The 14,338-nt window shown below is 33.8% G+C and overlaps 1 protein-coding gene across 10 annotated transcripts in view; it reads left to right on the top strand.

Annotated features, from left to right (window-relative positions):
• The window catches only part of SESTD1 (SEC14 and spectrin domain containing 1), a 158,352-nt gene that overhangs the window by 74,055 nt on the left and 69,959 nt on the right, over nucleotides 1-14,338 (top strand). For all 10 annotated transcript variants that reach the window (XR_013518855.1, XR_013518856.1, XM_078327327.1 and 7 more), the window contains 4 exons: nucleotides 6,394-6,507; nucleotides 8,086-8,183; nucleotides 10,667-10,722; nucleotides 12,528-12,739. Coding sequence is in view for 8 of the 10 variants with exons in the window: in XM_078327327.1 (XP_078183453.1) it covers nucleotides 6,394-6,507; nucleotides 8,086-8,183; nucleotides 10,667-10,722; nucleotides 12,528-12,739 (480 nt within the window). In the remaining 2 variants the exon portion in view is untranslated. The remainder of the gene's footprint in view (nucleotides 1-6,393; nucleotides 6,508-8,085; nucleotides 8,184-10,666; nucleotides 10,723-12,527; nucleotides 12,740-14,338) is intronic.

Genomic DNA, 14,338 nt, shown 5'->3' with positions numbered 1-14,338 from the left:
TTTATGCTGACTATTAGATTTCAGATTTCTTTGATAGTGTGAGGATACATTTGAAATTTAGATTTCTACTTAGTAAAATGGTAGCTACTTTGAATGCAACCAGTAACCTTTTTCTTCATAAATTGTATGGGTATGCATACATATTAGAATGTTTATGGAGATGGCTATTTGAAAATAATTGATGAAAGTCAGAATTCGATCGATTTCATATTCTTAAATTGATTAAGCATTTGTTAAAGTGTCATTTTCCTAGAGATGAAATCATGACTCACATGCAAATATAAAATTAGCATAAGTCAAATACATTATTCAGTTAATTGATAATAAGGTTACCAATAATTTATAAGCTGTAGTTCAAAGAGCATTTGAGAAATTCATGGTTTTTATAGGAAGATAAGATTGCCAGCCAAATTAGATACAAAACTAATTATTGTTCTATAGATCCATAAGTTGTAAACTTTGAGATTATCTCTTATACCACTGGACAGAAATGTACCAGTCTCATTAGGCAACAATTACTTACCTTTCTTCTAGACAGATCTGCAAATTAACTTCTACTCCTACAGAGGTTAATACCTGTTGAGAGTCAGTCGAAGATATAATCCCACCGCTGCATGAAAGAACATCCAGTAATAATTTTTTGCCTGTTTCCGAGATTTAGGTAGTTTTTCTGATAAATGAATTGTATTCTCTATAGAAGGATATTTTGTGAAACTTGATTTTGGACATCAGTGACATACTGCATTAATCACTGTAAGATAATATAAGCTACTGCTTGAAGTCTGATATTTTAGTATCAAAGTAAATATCAGTCTCTCTTTAAACTTTGTATTCCCAGCCAGGAACAACATTATTTGGCATTTTCCTACATCATTTTCTAAATTGTTCTAGGGGATTTATATCCTTAATGGAGGAATCATATTTTCAATACCGCCTTTTTTAAAATATAAGTATTTTTTACTTAAAATATATTAATTTGAAAACTTTCAGATATTTATTAGTTGACTAGTTTGAGAGATTTGTTGTTGCTCAGATTTATCACTCAGCTGGAAATCATAATCAATTTGGTTGTTTCCTCTATTAAACAATTTCAAATCAATGGTGAATAATGAACCGTTAAGAGTCACTGCTGGGCCGGGCGTGGTGGCTCAAGCCTGTAATCCCAGCACTTTGGGAGGCCGAGGCAGGTGGATCACGAGGTCAAGAGATCGAGACCATCCTGGTCAACATGGTGAAACCCCGTCTCTACTAAAAATACAAAAAATTAGCTGGGCATGGTGGTGCGTGCCTGTAATCCCAGCTACTTGGGAGGCTGAGGCAGGAGAATTGCCTGAACCCAGGAGGTGGAGGTTGCAGTGAGCCGAGATCACGCCAGCCTGGGTAACAAGAGCGAAACTCCATCTCAAAAAAAAAAAAAAGTCACTGCTAATTGATATACAACAGCTTAAAAGGAATAAGAATGATAATCCTATAAATTTGCCTCAAGACAATTATTACCAAATGTCTAAATTGTACCAATTTCATAAAATTTGTTATGTAGCATATCAAGATGTCATTAGTACTCTAAAAATAATGGTACAATAGATAGTATACAATGTGATGAAATCAAATTTGGTTCTTCATTTTTGGAGAATAAAATACTTTACATATTCAAAGAGTTAGGTCCAGGACTGCAAACCTTTTCTCATATATAGTTGTTTAGAAAGAAATGAAAACTACAGAAACAAGTTTTGTTTTTTAAAAGTATAAATGTTAAAATTTCAAATATCAGGTCATGAAAATAGCTTTTCCTCACTGTTTTTGAAAGCATAATGCCATTTTGATTGTGATATATATGTAATCTTAAAATTCAACATGAAAGGTAACTTCATAAATGATTTATGATAAATCATTATATTTTACATAACTATTTCTAAATTAACTGAAGATCCTAATATCATTTGTTAGGTGGGAAAAATAAAAATTGGTCTTACATTTTTATCTTTGTATAATATATTATTTAAGGCCAGGCGCCATGGCTCACACCTGTAATCCAACTCTTTGGGAGGCTAAGATGGCAGTATTGCTTGAGCCTAGGTCAAAAAATAGAAAAATTAGGCATGGTGGTGCACACCTATAGTCCGAGTTACTCGATAAGTTGCGGTGGGAGGATCGCTTGAACTCAAGTGTCAAGGTGTAGTGGCACTCCAGTATAAGTAGAATATTATGTTAAATAAGATTCAATTGAGAAGCAAAAAGACCATCTTTATATTTTGTATTTTCTTTTTCTTTTCTTTGAGAGAGCCTCACTCTGTTCCCCAGACTTGAGTGTAGTTGCATGATCGTAGCTCACTGCAGTCTTGAAATCCTGGGCTCAAGCAATCTTCTTACCTTGGTTGCCCCAAGTGTTGGGATTACAAACATGAGACATCATGTCTGGCCTGCATTTTCAGAGGAGAGTGCTCTGGGATTTTATCTTTTCAGGTGTGAATTCATGCTCAGCTTAACAAGTAATTTATTTCCTCATAGAATATATACATGTTACTTGGTTTCATTCTTAGTATATATAGTTATATATCTAGTTAATATATTGCTTGACATTTTTGGAGAAAGGAAAAGTTCTTCTTTGTGATCTGATTGTGTTTAATCTCCCTAGTGCAAACACCTCTTTGTGGGTCCCAAAAAGGAGTTGTGGCCTGGGCACAGTGGCTCACGCCTGTGATCCTGGGACTTTAGGAGGCCAAGGCAGGAGAATCACTTGAGGTCAGGAATTTGAGACCAGCCTGGCCAACATAGTAAAACCCCCATCTCTACTAAAAATACAAAAAAAAAAAAAATGAGCTTAGCATGGTGGCATGCACCTATAGTCCCAACTACTTGGGAGGCTGAGATAGGAGAATCGCTTGAACCTGGGAGGCAGAGGCTACAGTGAGCTAGAAATCAGTAATACAGATTGTTGATTTTGTGTAAGTTTATTTATTTTTTCTTTGAAGAGACCAGACTGTTTGCCCTATACTGTTTCCAGTAGTCTGTATATTTCAGCAAGTATCCCTGTGGTGTAATTTACGTGTTCTTCTGTCTTCTTGAACCTCTATGTTTTTGTAAATTGATAGTTGGATTTAGACAATCATTAGATTTAATTTTTCTTTTTCTAAGGCTCTTCACGGGTAGTGATGTGTTCCTTGATCATGAGACTTGTAATAGTTGTCTTTTTTGTGATGTTCAGTGTCTAGATACCTCAGTTCATTAAAATCTGTAAAATGGTGATCTAGTTCTATTATTCCTTCTTCATTTACTAGCTGGAATAATTTTATAATGAGAAACTTATTATTTCTCTATCCAGTAATACAGTTTATATATGAAAGGTGAAATAAAAGCTTGTTTCTCTTTATTTGCTGGTTTCCCCTCTCTCCCTCCCTTTCTCCCTTCCTCTCTTTCCTCCCTTTCCTTCCTTTCTTTGGTGGGGTTCTCTGTCGCCCAGGCTGGAATGCAGTGATGCAATGATAGCTCCCTGTAGCCTAACTCCTGGAATCAAGAGGTCCTCCTGCTTCAGCTTCCCGAGTGGCTGGGACTACAAGTACACACCTGTTTGGGTTTTGTTTGTTTGTTTGTTTTTTGTTGGCAGTGGGCGGGGGGGGGGGGTACGGTGCCGGGAGGTGGTAGAGATTGGGTTTTCTTACATTGCCCAGGCTGGTCTTAAACTCCCCGTTTCAAGTAATCCTCTTGCCTCTGTCTCCCAAAGTGTTGGGATTACAGGCATGAGCCACTGTGCCCAGTCTGGTTTTCATTATAGTAAGTGTGTTCTCTAGCTTAGTCCAATGGTGATTATTTCTTTTATATCAGTATGCACTCATTGATTTAAACATATTTAATGTTTCAATTTGTAGCATTTATTGTTATTATCGATGTATAACTTCTCACATCTTTAGCCAATGGAAACCTTTTTGGCCAGTGGAAACCTTTTCAGGTCCTTTTGTCACAACCATAGCAGTCTTTGATAGCTTTTTCAATCTCTGGGTAAGATGTACCAAGCTCACTCATCATGTGTATTTGTCCATTTCTCCAAGGAGCCCTGATTCCTTTTATTTTATTTTTAAATTATTATTATTATTATTTTGACTAATGCTATTTTAACAAAATCTGATTCTTTTTTATGAAAAATGGTACTCGCAGATCACAATCTGGATGCTAGGAGTATACATTTCTACAGAATTGGTCACTATTTTCAAACCTCCTACAACTAGAAAATACACATACATGTGAGTGTGTGTGTGTGTGTGTGTGAGAGAGTGTGTGTGTATGTGTGTGTGTGTGTGTGTGTGTTCATATAAGATGAAATACATTGTGGAGTTTAAACTGATACTTCCAATTTAAAATGAGCACGGTAAAGATGCTTTTTCCCTCCCACATCTTCCTTTCTCCCTTGCTGAAAATCCCATTTTCTTAAGGATGTTGGGGATGGCAGAATTACAATATCACAGTTTGCTCATTGGCTTTGTTCCTCATCAAGTTATCGCAGGATGGCAATACTAAAACTGTCACTATCAGCACAATGACTGAAAATGTAAAGAATCTAATGATCCACTTCATAGGTTGTAGGTGTTCTGTATTTTTTTTCTTATGTCAGTTTTGATAAATCAGACTTTTTAGTAGGAATATATCTATTCTTCTAAGTTTGTAGTTATTGGCACAAAATTGTTCTGTATTCTTAATATCTTTTAAACCATTGCTATCAATGGAATTATATTCTCCTTTACATTGTTATCATTATTTATTTGTACTTTGTTTTTTTTGCTTCATCATATCAGAAGTTTGTTGATTTTATTAGTCTTTTCTAATGAAAGAAATAAGCTTTGGCTTTTTTGAGCCCCTGTAATATCTTAATTTATGTTTATTTCTGATTTTTCACCTCTTCTTCTATTTGCTTTGGGCTTATTCATTTCCTCCTAACTTCTTAGATGGATCACTCACCTCATTATTCACTAGGCTTTGTTTCCTCATATAAATATTTAAGACTACTAATTTCCATTTAATGTGTTGTTAAAAATAGCAATTTGTTGGACACTCAAATTTGATAGAGTTCATAGTTCTATGAGTTTTCATGCAGTGTTTTTCGTATCTTTCTGAGGATGAAATTTTCCATCGTTCAGCAAAGCAGTCTTGTAATTTCTCCCTATTTTTTGTTTATATTATAACTTCATATACAGTATGTATGGGTATACGTTTTTTTTCATATTGTGTCTGTTTCTAAATGTTTTCTTTGTCTCTTTCTTTTTCTGAGTTCTTCCACAAGTCCTCTTAAGTTTAAAAAAAAAATTTAAGTCAGTTTTATGAGGTATAATTTACATGAAGTAAAATTCATACCTTAACATACATATAGTTTTATGAGATTCAACAAACACATATAGTCACATAATCTTTGCCGTAATCAATATACATAAGAGTTCCAAAAAATTTCACACATCTGCTCAGTAGTTTCCCCTTTCACCATTCTCTCTGTGATGCCTGCCTTCTCTTCAACTTCAAACTAGTTGGTTTCCCTGTAACCTCAGCTTTCTTAGGAGTTCCAAAAAAAAGTTATACTCTTGGAGATTGTCTGGCTTTTGTTATTTTTAGGGTGGGAATGATGCTCTTTCCAGCCAGACACATTATTTTTCTTATCAAGTTATTTTTGATAAATTCACATTTCCATATATCATTTAGTATTGACACTACTGTTTGAATATCTTTCTTCCATAGATGTATTTTCTTTCATATTCATGTGTATCTTCACTGAAATTTTATTTAGTTCTGCAGTGGTCTCTTAGGTACTTAATTTGTATTTGAAATCTTTTTAAGTTTAGAGTTAAAAGATTAGCATTTTAATATTTACATTTCAAGTTTATAAATACTCAGATCTCCTGATTTTTACTAAAAATTAAATATTAGGATAACTTAGTGTGAATTATACTCTAAAACTGGAGGACTTGTTTTGTTCATATGTAATCAAAGAAACATTGGAAAAACATTAAAATGGATAACTTTTTAATTGCTACACTTCCTTGGGCTTATCATTTTAGTGTCCTTTGCTAATTTTAAGATGATGTGAAAATTCTTTGTTTATTACATAATTGTATTAAGGAATTGATTTTTTTTTACAACGAAATATTGATAAAATATTTTTGAAAATATTTCATCTGAGCTAATGGTACCTGTTGTTTTAAAAATGTGGTATTAGAAAAAGGTTTTGATGATTTACTTTTTATCAGGTATCTATAACTTATTGAATTGATTTTAAATATTGTATTAAGTAAATGATAATGTGTCATCATGTTGGAAACAATATTGCATATTTTAACCTAATTTTACGTACTCATTACTTTCATGGACTTTAATAGTGGGTTACTTATTTTTTTTCTTTTTCCCTTTTTATAGGTTATTTTAGTGTCTGCCAACAAATTGACTCGTTATATAGAACCATGCCAATTAACAGAAGATTTTGGTGGGAGTCTTACCTATGATCACATGGACTGGTTAAATAAGAGACTGGTTGGTATATTCAATGAGATAAAATGTTATTGCATATAAATAAGATATTTTGATAACTTTATCAATTTATTCTATTAGAATTTTTTTTTTTACAAAAATGGAGAATTATGTGCATACCACATTATAGCACAATAGACAAATACTATGAAGTCAGAATTACTTGATTAGAATCCTGATGCCAGTTGCTAGGTGTATTCAACAATGTGTTTAATCTTGCCTTGGCTAGATTTCCACATTTGTAATATAGTGAAAATCACAGTACCTCCCTTTGTGTGATTACGGGTAAAGTGAAATGAATATACCTATAAAGCATTTAGAATAGCACCAGGCATGATATAGTAGGACTGTATAAGTATTAGCTATTACTGTTCTGTCATTAGTAGCATTAGTAGAAGTTGTAACTATTTTAAGCAGAATAACAGTAGCATAATTTCTTGAGAGGATCTAGTTGCTATACAATTTTCACAGGGTATTTAAACATTTATTTGAGTTATCAACTTGAAGAGCAGTTTGACAGATTAAACATTTTCATTTGTAAAAATATATAATCTTCGGCAGTCTAGACTTCTGAAATCTGCTACTCTGTAATTTGATTTTTTTATTGAACGATTTTTTTATTGAACTGCAGAAAGAACAAACGTCATATTAACTCATTTTACATTAAATGCTAATTTTATTGTAGAGTAGTAAACTTTTGTTTATCTCTGAATGGATAACTAATTCTGTTTCCACCCAATTTATTTATTTAGAGACAGGGTCTTGCACTCTTACCCAGGCTGAAATGCAGTGGCATGATCACAGTGCACTGCAACTTTCAACTCCTGGTCTCAAGCAATCCTTCCACTTCAGTCTCTCAAGTAGTTGGGACTGCAAGTGCATGTCACCATGCCTGACTGACAAAGGCTTATTTTTTGTAGAGATGGAGTCTCTATGTTGCGCAGGCTGGTCATGAACTCCTGGGCTCAAGCAACCCCCCACCTTGGCCTTGCAAAATACTGGGATTATAGGCCTGAGCCAACGCACCCAGCCTATTTCCACCATATTTAAAAAGTGATATCAGACAAATGATTGTCCACTTTATTACTTCTGTTTAAACAGACTTCCCAAATTCCTTTTCAGAAATATTTGAAGAAATCATTAAAATGATAACTAATTTTTAATTCTATATGCATATATATAACAACTATTCTATGAAACAAACGTGTTGGTGATAGAATAACATAAAGAAATGTTCTATAACTGTTATAGAGACTTAGAAAGTTCTGAATTACATTTACATAGTTACAACTGTTATCAATACAAATGTTTCTCAAACATTTATCTGAATGGGGAATGAAGATAATTTATTGATGTATTTAAATTTAAAAAATTCTTTATCCATGAAACTATTCATTGCTTTAGGAAACAGTTTTGTCTTCTCTTGTGTACATTGTTGTGCTCTGGTAGTAGAATTGCACTGACTACTGGGGAAGGAAAACAAATCCTAGCTGGCCAATTCTATTGCTCTTAACTGACAGTCCTTATTACATATTAATTTTTAAAACTGTTCTTAGTATGTTAATAAAACTCATATTGTAGGTTTTTGAGAAGTTTACAAAGGAATCTACATCATTGTTAGATGAACTTGCTTTGATTAACAATGGAAGTGATAAAGGAAATCAGCAAGAGAAAGAAAGGTAGGTGACTACTGGGATGCAATTATATCCTTGCAAAACTATAATTAATCTGATACAAGATACCTCTGTAGTTAATGCAAGCTAAAAGAACTACAGTAAACAAGTGTTCATTCAATCAAAATTGACACAATATTCATGAGAATTTGCTTTACATGTAAAACATCCTGGTGTGAATCAAGTTTTTTCACAAAAGTTTTTTTTTTTTTTTTTGAGATGGAGTTTCGCTCTTGTTACCCAGGCAGGAGTGCAATGGCACGATCTCGGCTCACCGCAGCCTCCCCCTCCTGGGTTCAGGCAATTTTTCTGCCTCAGCCTCCTGAGTAGCTGGTATTACAGGCACGTGCCACCATGCCCAGATTATTTTTTGTATTTTTAGTAGAGACGGGGTTTCACCATGTTGACCAGGATGGTCTCGATGTCTTGACCTTGTGATCCATCTGCCTCGGCCTGCCAAAGTGCTGGGATTACAGGTGTGAGCCATTGCACCCGGCCCTGCCATTTTTAAATTTATAATGTATTTTTTATTTTCAAATGAAACAACTTTCTACCTTTTTAAAGTTATCTTCTTTGCTGGTTAAGAATATGAAAAAAGTTGCAGTTTGAGATACAATTATTATAACCGTATTTGACTACATTAGCACTTAAATGTCTAGCTTGTAGAACTTTTCCTGTCCTTGTAAAATATGTGATATTCATGAATTAGACTTGAGGAATTTAGTGCTTTATGACATGAGATGAAGTAATACTTGAGTTGTATTATCTGAATGTAACTACCTAGATTCATCATGTTAACAGATTTCCCTTGAACTTTACAACCTTGTCAACTTTCACTTTTCTGTCAGTAGGCGAACTCCCTCTCCTCAGGTAAAAAGCACTTTAGCAAGGAAATTAGCTATTCATGCCACTTGATTATTACTGGTCACTAGAACCGTAATTTTTCATTAGGAAATGTGAAAGAATCCTTGTCTTCCTGGTAATCCTGTCTGTCTCCTTTGAATCCGACCTTGAAGACACAGTGGGACCTTGATATAATGCTTGTTGTTATTCCATGATTCCAAATATAGTCACATAATAAAAGTTTTCAAGTGTAAGATCATAGTTTTTACAGAAAATCTTGATTAAAACAAAGTCAAAATGTGAAAACAAATGGTTTGAATGTAAATCTGATTAAAGTTGCCACAAGCAGTTAGGAATGTTCCTAGCCTACCAATGCCATATAAAAATGTAAAATTATAAAATTTGGCATATGTAAATAAATACATGATTGTGTGTTTGTAGATATCACACACATATATGCTTTGGCTTAGGAATTGAAAATATCACAAGCTACTTGATGAAAATTAGCTGAACTTCCTTGCTTTTTAATAGTCCATCAGAGTAAGTCTGATATTTCTTAGTTATATTCCTCGGGAAAGACATCCCATGTTGGTGCCTATAGAAAATGAGTCCATGGTCAAAGAGTTTGATGCTGTTGACTATATTTCCTTCTATGAGAATGACTGTGAATATTGCAGATTTCAGGTTCTGAAGAAGCAGTGCAGCAAAGAAACCTGTTTAATTGCTTCTTTAAAACATACCTTGTTCAGTGTTTTGGGAAATATTTTGGGAAGTGCTGGTTTGCACAACCACATGAAATATCAAAATCTTGAATTTGCCAGTTCCTCCTCAAGAAACTCATTATTGCTTAGTTTCTTTTAAACCCCAGATCCCAGTTAATAGAGTCTCTTCTGTTGTATCAACCTTCTTTTTTTTCTTCAGTCTTCTTTATGTCAGTTCTCAGGAAGCATCTAGCTACACAAGACCTGAGGGCCTAGATCAATTGATAAAAACTGAAAAATTTGGTACAAGACTGGTCAGTTACAGCAGCAAGGTCCTTGTCCCCTTTATTTCCTTTATCTTTTCTTTCCTCTATGTGTTTAGGAAAATAAAGGCAGATGTCCAGCTGCACAAGAAGTGTGATTAAAATAGGGAAGAGAATACAACTGCTAGGACACAGGGAGACACACACACACACACACACACACATACACACACACACACACCTGGAATGTAAGACAGAGTATTCACAGCTATCAAAGATTGCTATAGGTAAATAAAGTTTTGACTGGAGGATGGCTGCATGCATTTTTTAATGTTACATTTCTGGATTACTATATGACAAACTTCATTTTGAAACATATATTCATTGGATAAATACTAAATGGACTTCTTTGATATATTTGAAATCATATTATGATTGACAACAATAACCTATTTTTCCAAGTAGTATATTTTATTATTTCTTTGTCATTTCTCTGGCTACTAGTATTTACTTTTCCCTAATGGGCTTCCTTATGCTTGAGAGAAGTTAGCATGGTAGAATGGTTATGCTTCAGATTTTCATATTTTTGTGCCCTGTTTTGATTTTATATATTTAAAGGAATTTTTAAAGTTATGCTGATAGAAATATACCTTTTGAAAATTACTTCTTTGGTGTTTTCCAGGTCTGTGGATTTAAACTTTCTTCCATCGGTTGATCCTGAAACAGTTCTTCAGACAGGTAAGATTTAGAAAATATTTGTGATGATAATCCAGTAAACCAACTGGATTGATTGGTTAATTAAATAAACATTAATTCAGCATGAATGTGATACATGTGGAAGGAACTTAAGGGAAGTTTTTCAGGACCATGGACTGGTTTCATGGAAGTCGGTTTTTCTGTGGACTTGGTGAGGGATGGTTTCAGGATGAAACTGTTCCACCTCAGATCATCAGGCATTAGATTCCTATAAGGAGCATGCAACCTAGATCCCTTGTGTGCATAGTTTACTATAGGGTTTGTGCTGCTATGAGAATCTGATGCTGCCGCTGATCTGACAGGTGGCAGAGCTCAGGTAGTAATGTTTGCTAGCCTGCCACTCATCTCCTGCTGTGTGGCCCAGGGTGGGAGTGGGAGGAACCCCAGCTTATAATATTTTTAAAAGTTAATAATAATGATCTCTCCCTTAAAATATTTGGATTTATTTTATTATCTGTAAAATGAACATAAAGATTTTTATTTCACTGGGTTGCTATGAGAATTATTGAACATTCCTTAAGTGCCAGACATTGTATTTATGTATTTTCATTTTTCACTCTTCTAACAAGCCTTTGAGATAATTAGTATTATTTTCTCTATTTTGTACTGGAGGAAGCTAAGGCTTAGAGATAGAAAATAACTTGCTGAGACCAGATAACTATTAAGCTCTCTCTCCATTGCTAAATTCAAAGCCACTAGCTCTACTGTTTTACAGTCATCGATGTAAAAACACCACCTTGCAAAGCCCTACATGCATTGAGTACTCACTGCTGCCTGATACGTATATTCCAACCCAGATATTTCCAGTAGCAGTTTCACAAACTCTAGAAGAACCAAATTGTCATTTCTTTCCAGTGGAAATACCCCAATTTTATTTCTAATCAATTTTTTTAAATAATAGCTCATAATTCTAATGCCACTGTGTGCCATGTACTGTCTGAGCACTTTACTTGTGTTAACTCATTTCGGTCCTGTGAAATAGGTACTGTTGTCATCCCAAATTAAAGGTGGGAAAGCTGAAACATAAAAAGGTTAAGTAACTCATGCAGGTTACACAGCTAGTAAATGCTGGAGTTGGGACTTGGACCTAGGTAGTTTAATTTCAGAGTATTTTCTAGGCAGTTTGATTTCAAACATTATGCTGTCCTGCTTCTCTAATGGAAATGATATCCACGAGGAAAATATTAAGGGATGGCCCATTATTATTCACAGTTAATATATTGTGAAGATTTTTATAGAGATTATATAAATATTGTTTTGTACTTGTAATAAATACTTTCTTCCTTTAATCGTTCATTATACTGTCACCTTTTTCTTTAAGTGCTATGATTGAGAATATGGATTAATACTGAAATCCTATAACATATGACTTGGATTAGTACCATCGGAAAGAAATCCCACAGTATAATTTTGCTTGACAGGGAAATAAGAATGTTTGTCACAGTATCCCTGAGTAATGAATTCACCAATAACAAAAATGTGATTGATAGAAAAAATATATATGCCATATTTAAATATGTAGTATAGTCTTTCTATGGTATGTATATTTATGATATATAGCATTTTAATATACTATCTAGTTTACATAGTATATATGTACACACCCATACACACATATACATATTAATACATGCAGTTTTCATATTTATTGTGATACATAAATTTTTAAATTGCATTTATAACCTGGTAGATATATAGGTAGACAGATAGGTTTTGAGAATTGAGAATATTGAGAAGAATTGTATTTCTTTACAGATATTAATTTCAGCTATCTTTTATTTGTAAAGGACATGAATTGTTATCCGAATTACAGCAGCGTCGATTTAATGGCTCAGACGGAGGGGTGTCATGGTCTCCTATGGATGATGAACTGCTTGCACAGCCACAGGTTATGAAATTATTAGATTCACTGCGAGAGCAATATACCCGCTACCAGGAAGTTTGTAGGCAACGTAGCAAGCGCACGCAGTTAGAAGAGATTCAGCAGAAAGTGATGCAGGTAGGTGTCTGATTTGCATATCTTTAACTCTTTTTAATTCCTTATAGTTTCTACTATGTGACTGACTCTTTACTAAGTCTTATATATACTATACAGAGAGCCTTAGAACATATCAAATTGAACTCTAAAACTGTTTTAAATTATGTATTGTTTTACAAATAGTATTTGGATTAAAGTTATATTTCTACAGTGATGATATTGAGCATTCAGCTTAGTGTAACAGAATGAACTTCAAAAATAACTGGTCATTGGAAACATCAGTGGTATCAATGTATTCTTGTAATAAATAAAATTTGACTATTGATATTTGATTCATTCTTAATTTCTAATAACTTAGTTTTTTTGGTTAATTTAAGTATTGTGAAGAGTATTTCGAGCCTAGAAAAGAAACACATGTAATTCAAACGATCCTAATATTGAAATTTTTATGATACTGATAGAAAATATTAAATGCATTTAATTATTAGGAATTTTAATTTCTTTTACAATTGATTTTTATAAGTAGGCTAAAATCAACACTAAAGGAAGACATTTGTGTTATTTAGATTACACTCTGGGTTTTTATGTTGAATAAGAAAATAAATCTTCAGATATTTTATTTAAAAATACAAACTGGAAATATCCTAATTTTTAAATCTAGATTCATTCACTCATTAGATAAAATGTTTATTAAGTGTTTGCTTTGTCAAAGGCATTGTGGTAGGTTTTTTACAGGCTGTAAAGGTAGATTTGGTTTTTACTCTCAATAAGTTTAAAGAGAGAAAGTGTTAAGGGTCACAAGGACATGACTGAGGGGTTATGGGCACTTAAAGAAAGGATTATTTCTCTAGCTGCAGGTAATCTGGGACGACTTCGTGGGGGAAGTAGCATTTGAGATTGTCTTCCTAGAATGTATCTGATTTACCAGGCAGTGATAGATTTTGAAAGAATTCGAATTTTGTGGAGGATGAAGAGTACCGTGAGTAAATCATAGCATCGTGGAATCCCAAATTCTGCTGAGGAAAAAGGAAGCAGTAGGCACAGTGGAAAGTGGATGGCCTTTTTGAGTCATAGAGTGTGATTAAAAAAAAAAAAAAAAAAAAAAAAAAAAGTGGAAACACTTAGCTGTGTGACCATTCACGATACTTCACCTACCTGAACCTTGCTTTATCTGTCTTCTTTCTTTCCTCTTTTCGTCTCTTTCCTTCTCTGCCTTCTTTGCTTAATTGAAACAGGAATAATAGTACCTCTTTTGAAAGTCTAGTGTTTGGAAAGAACCCAGCTCTGAATCAATGGTAATTATTATATGCCTTTCTTTTGAACTAGACTCTACTTTAGAGGTCTAGCGTAGTTGCCGGCAAACTTCTGTAAAATTCTAGACATTTAGACTTTGTGGACCATACAGTCTTTTTTGCAGCTGTTGCTGCTTAACTGTGGCATTATAGTGCAAGAGGAGATACAGACATTGTCTAAACCAACGTGTGTGGCCATTCTCCAATAAACTTTTATTTATTATACAAAAACAAGTGGTAGGCCAGAATTGGCCTGAACAATTGATCTAGTTCATGACTCCTCAAATTAGAGCATCAGAATGTCATGGGAAAAAAGATTTGAAAGGAA

This window comes from Callithrix jacchus, chromosome 6, assembly GCF_049354715.1.
Source record: "Callithrix jacchus isolate 240 chromosome 6, calJac240_pri, whole genome shotgun sequence".
NCBI lineage: Eukaryota > Metazoa > Chordata > Mammalia > Primates > Cebidae > Callithrix > Callithrix jacchus.
The sequence above is the reverse complement of the archived record's forward strand: the minus strand, read 5'-3'. Positions and strand labels throughout refer to the sequence as shown.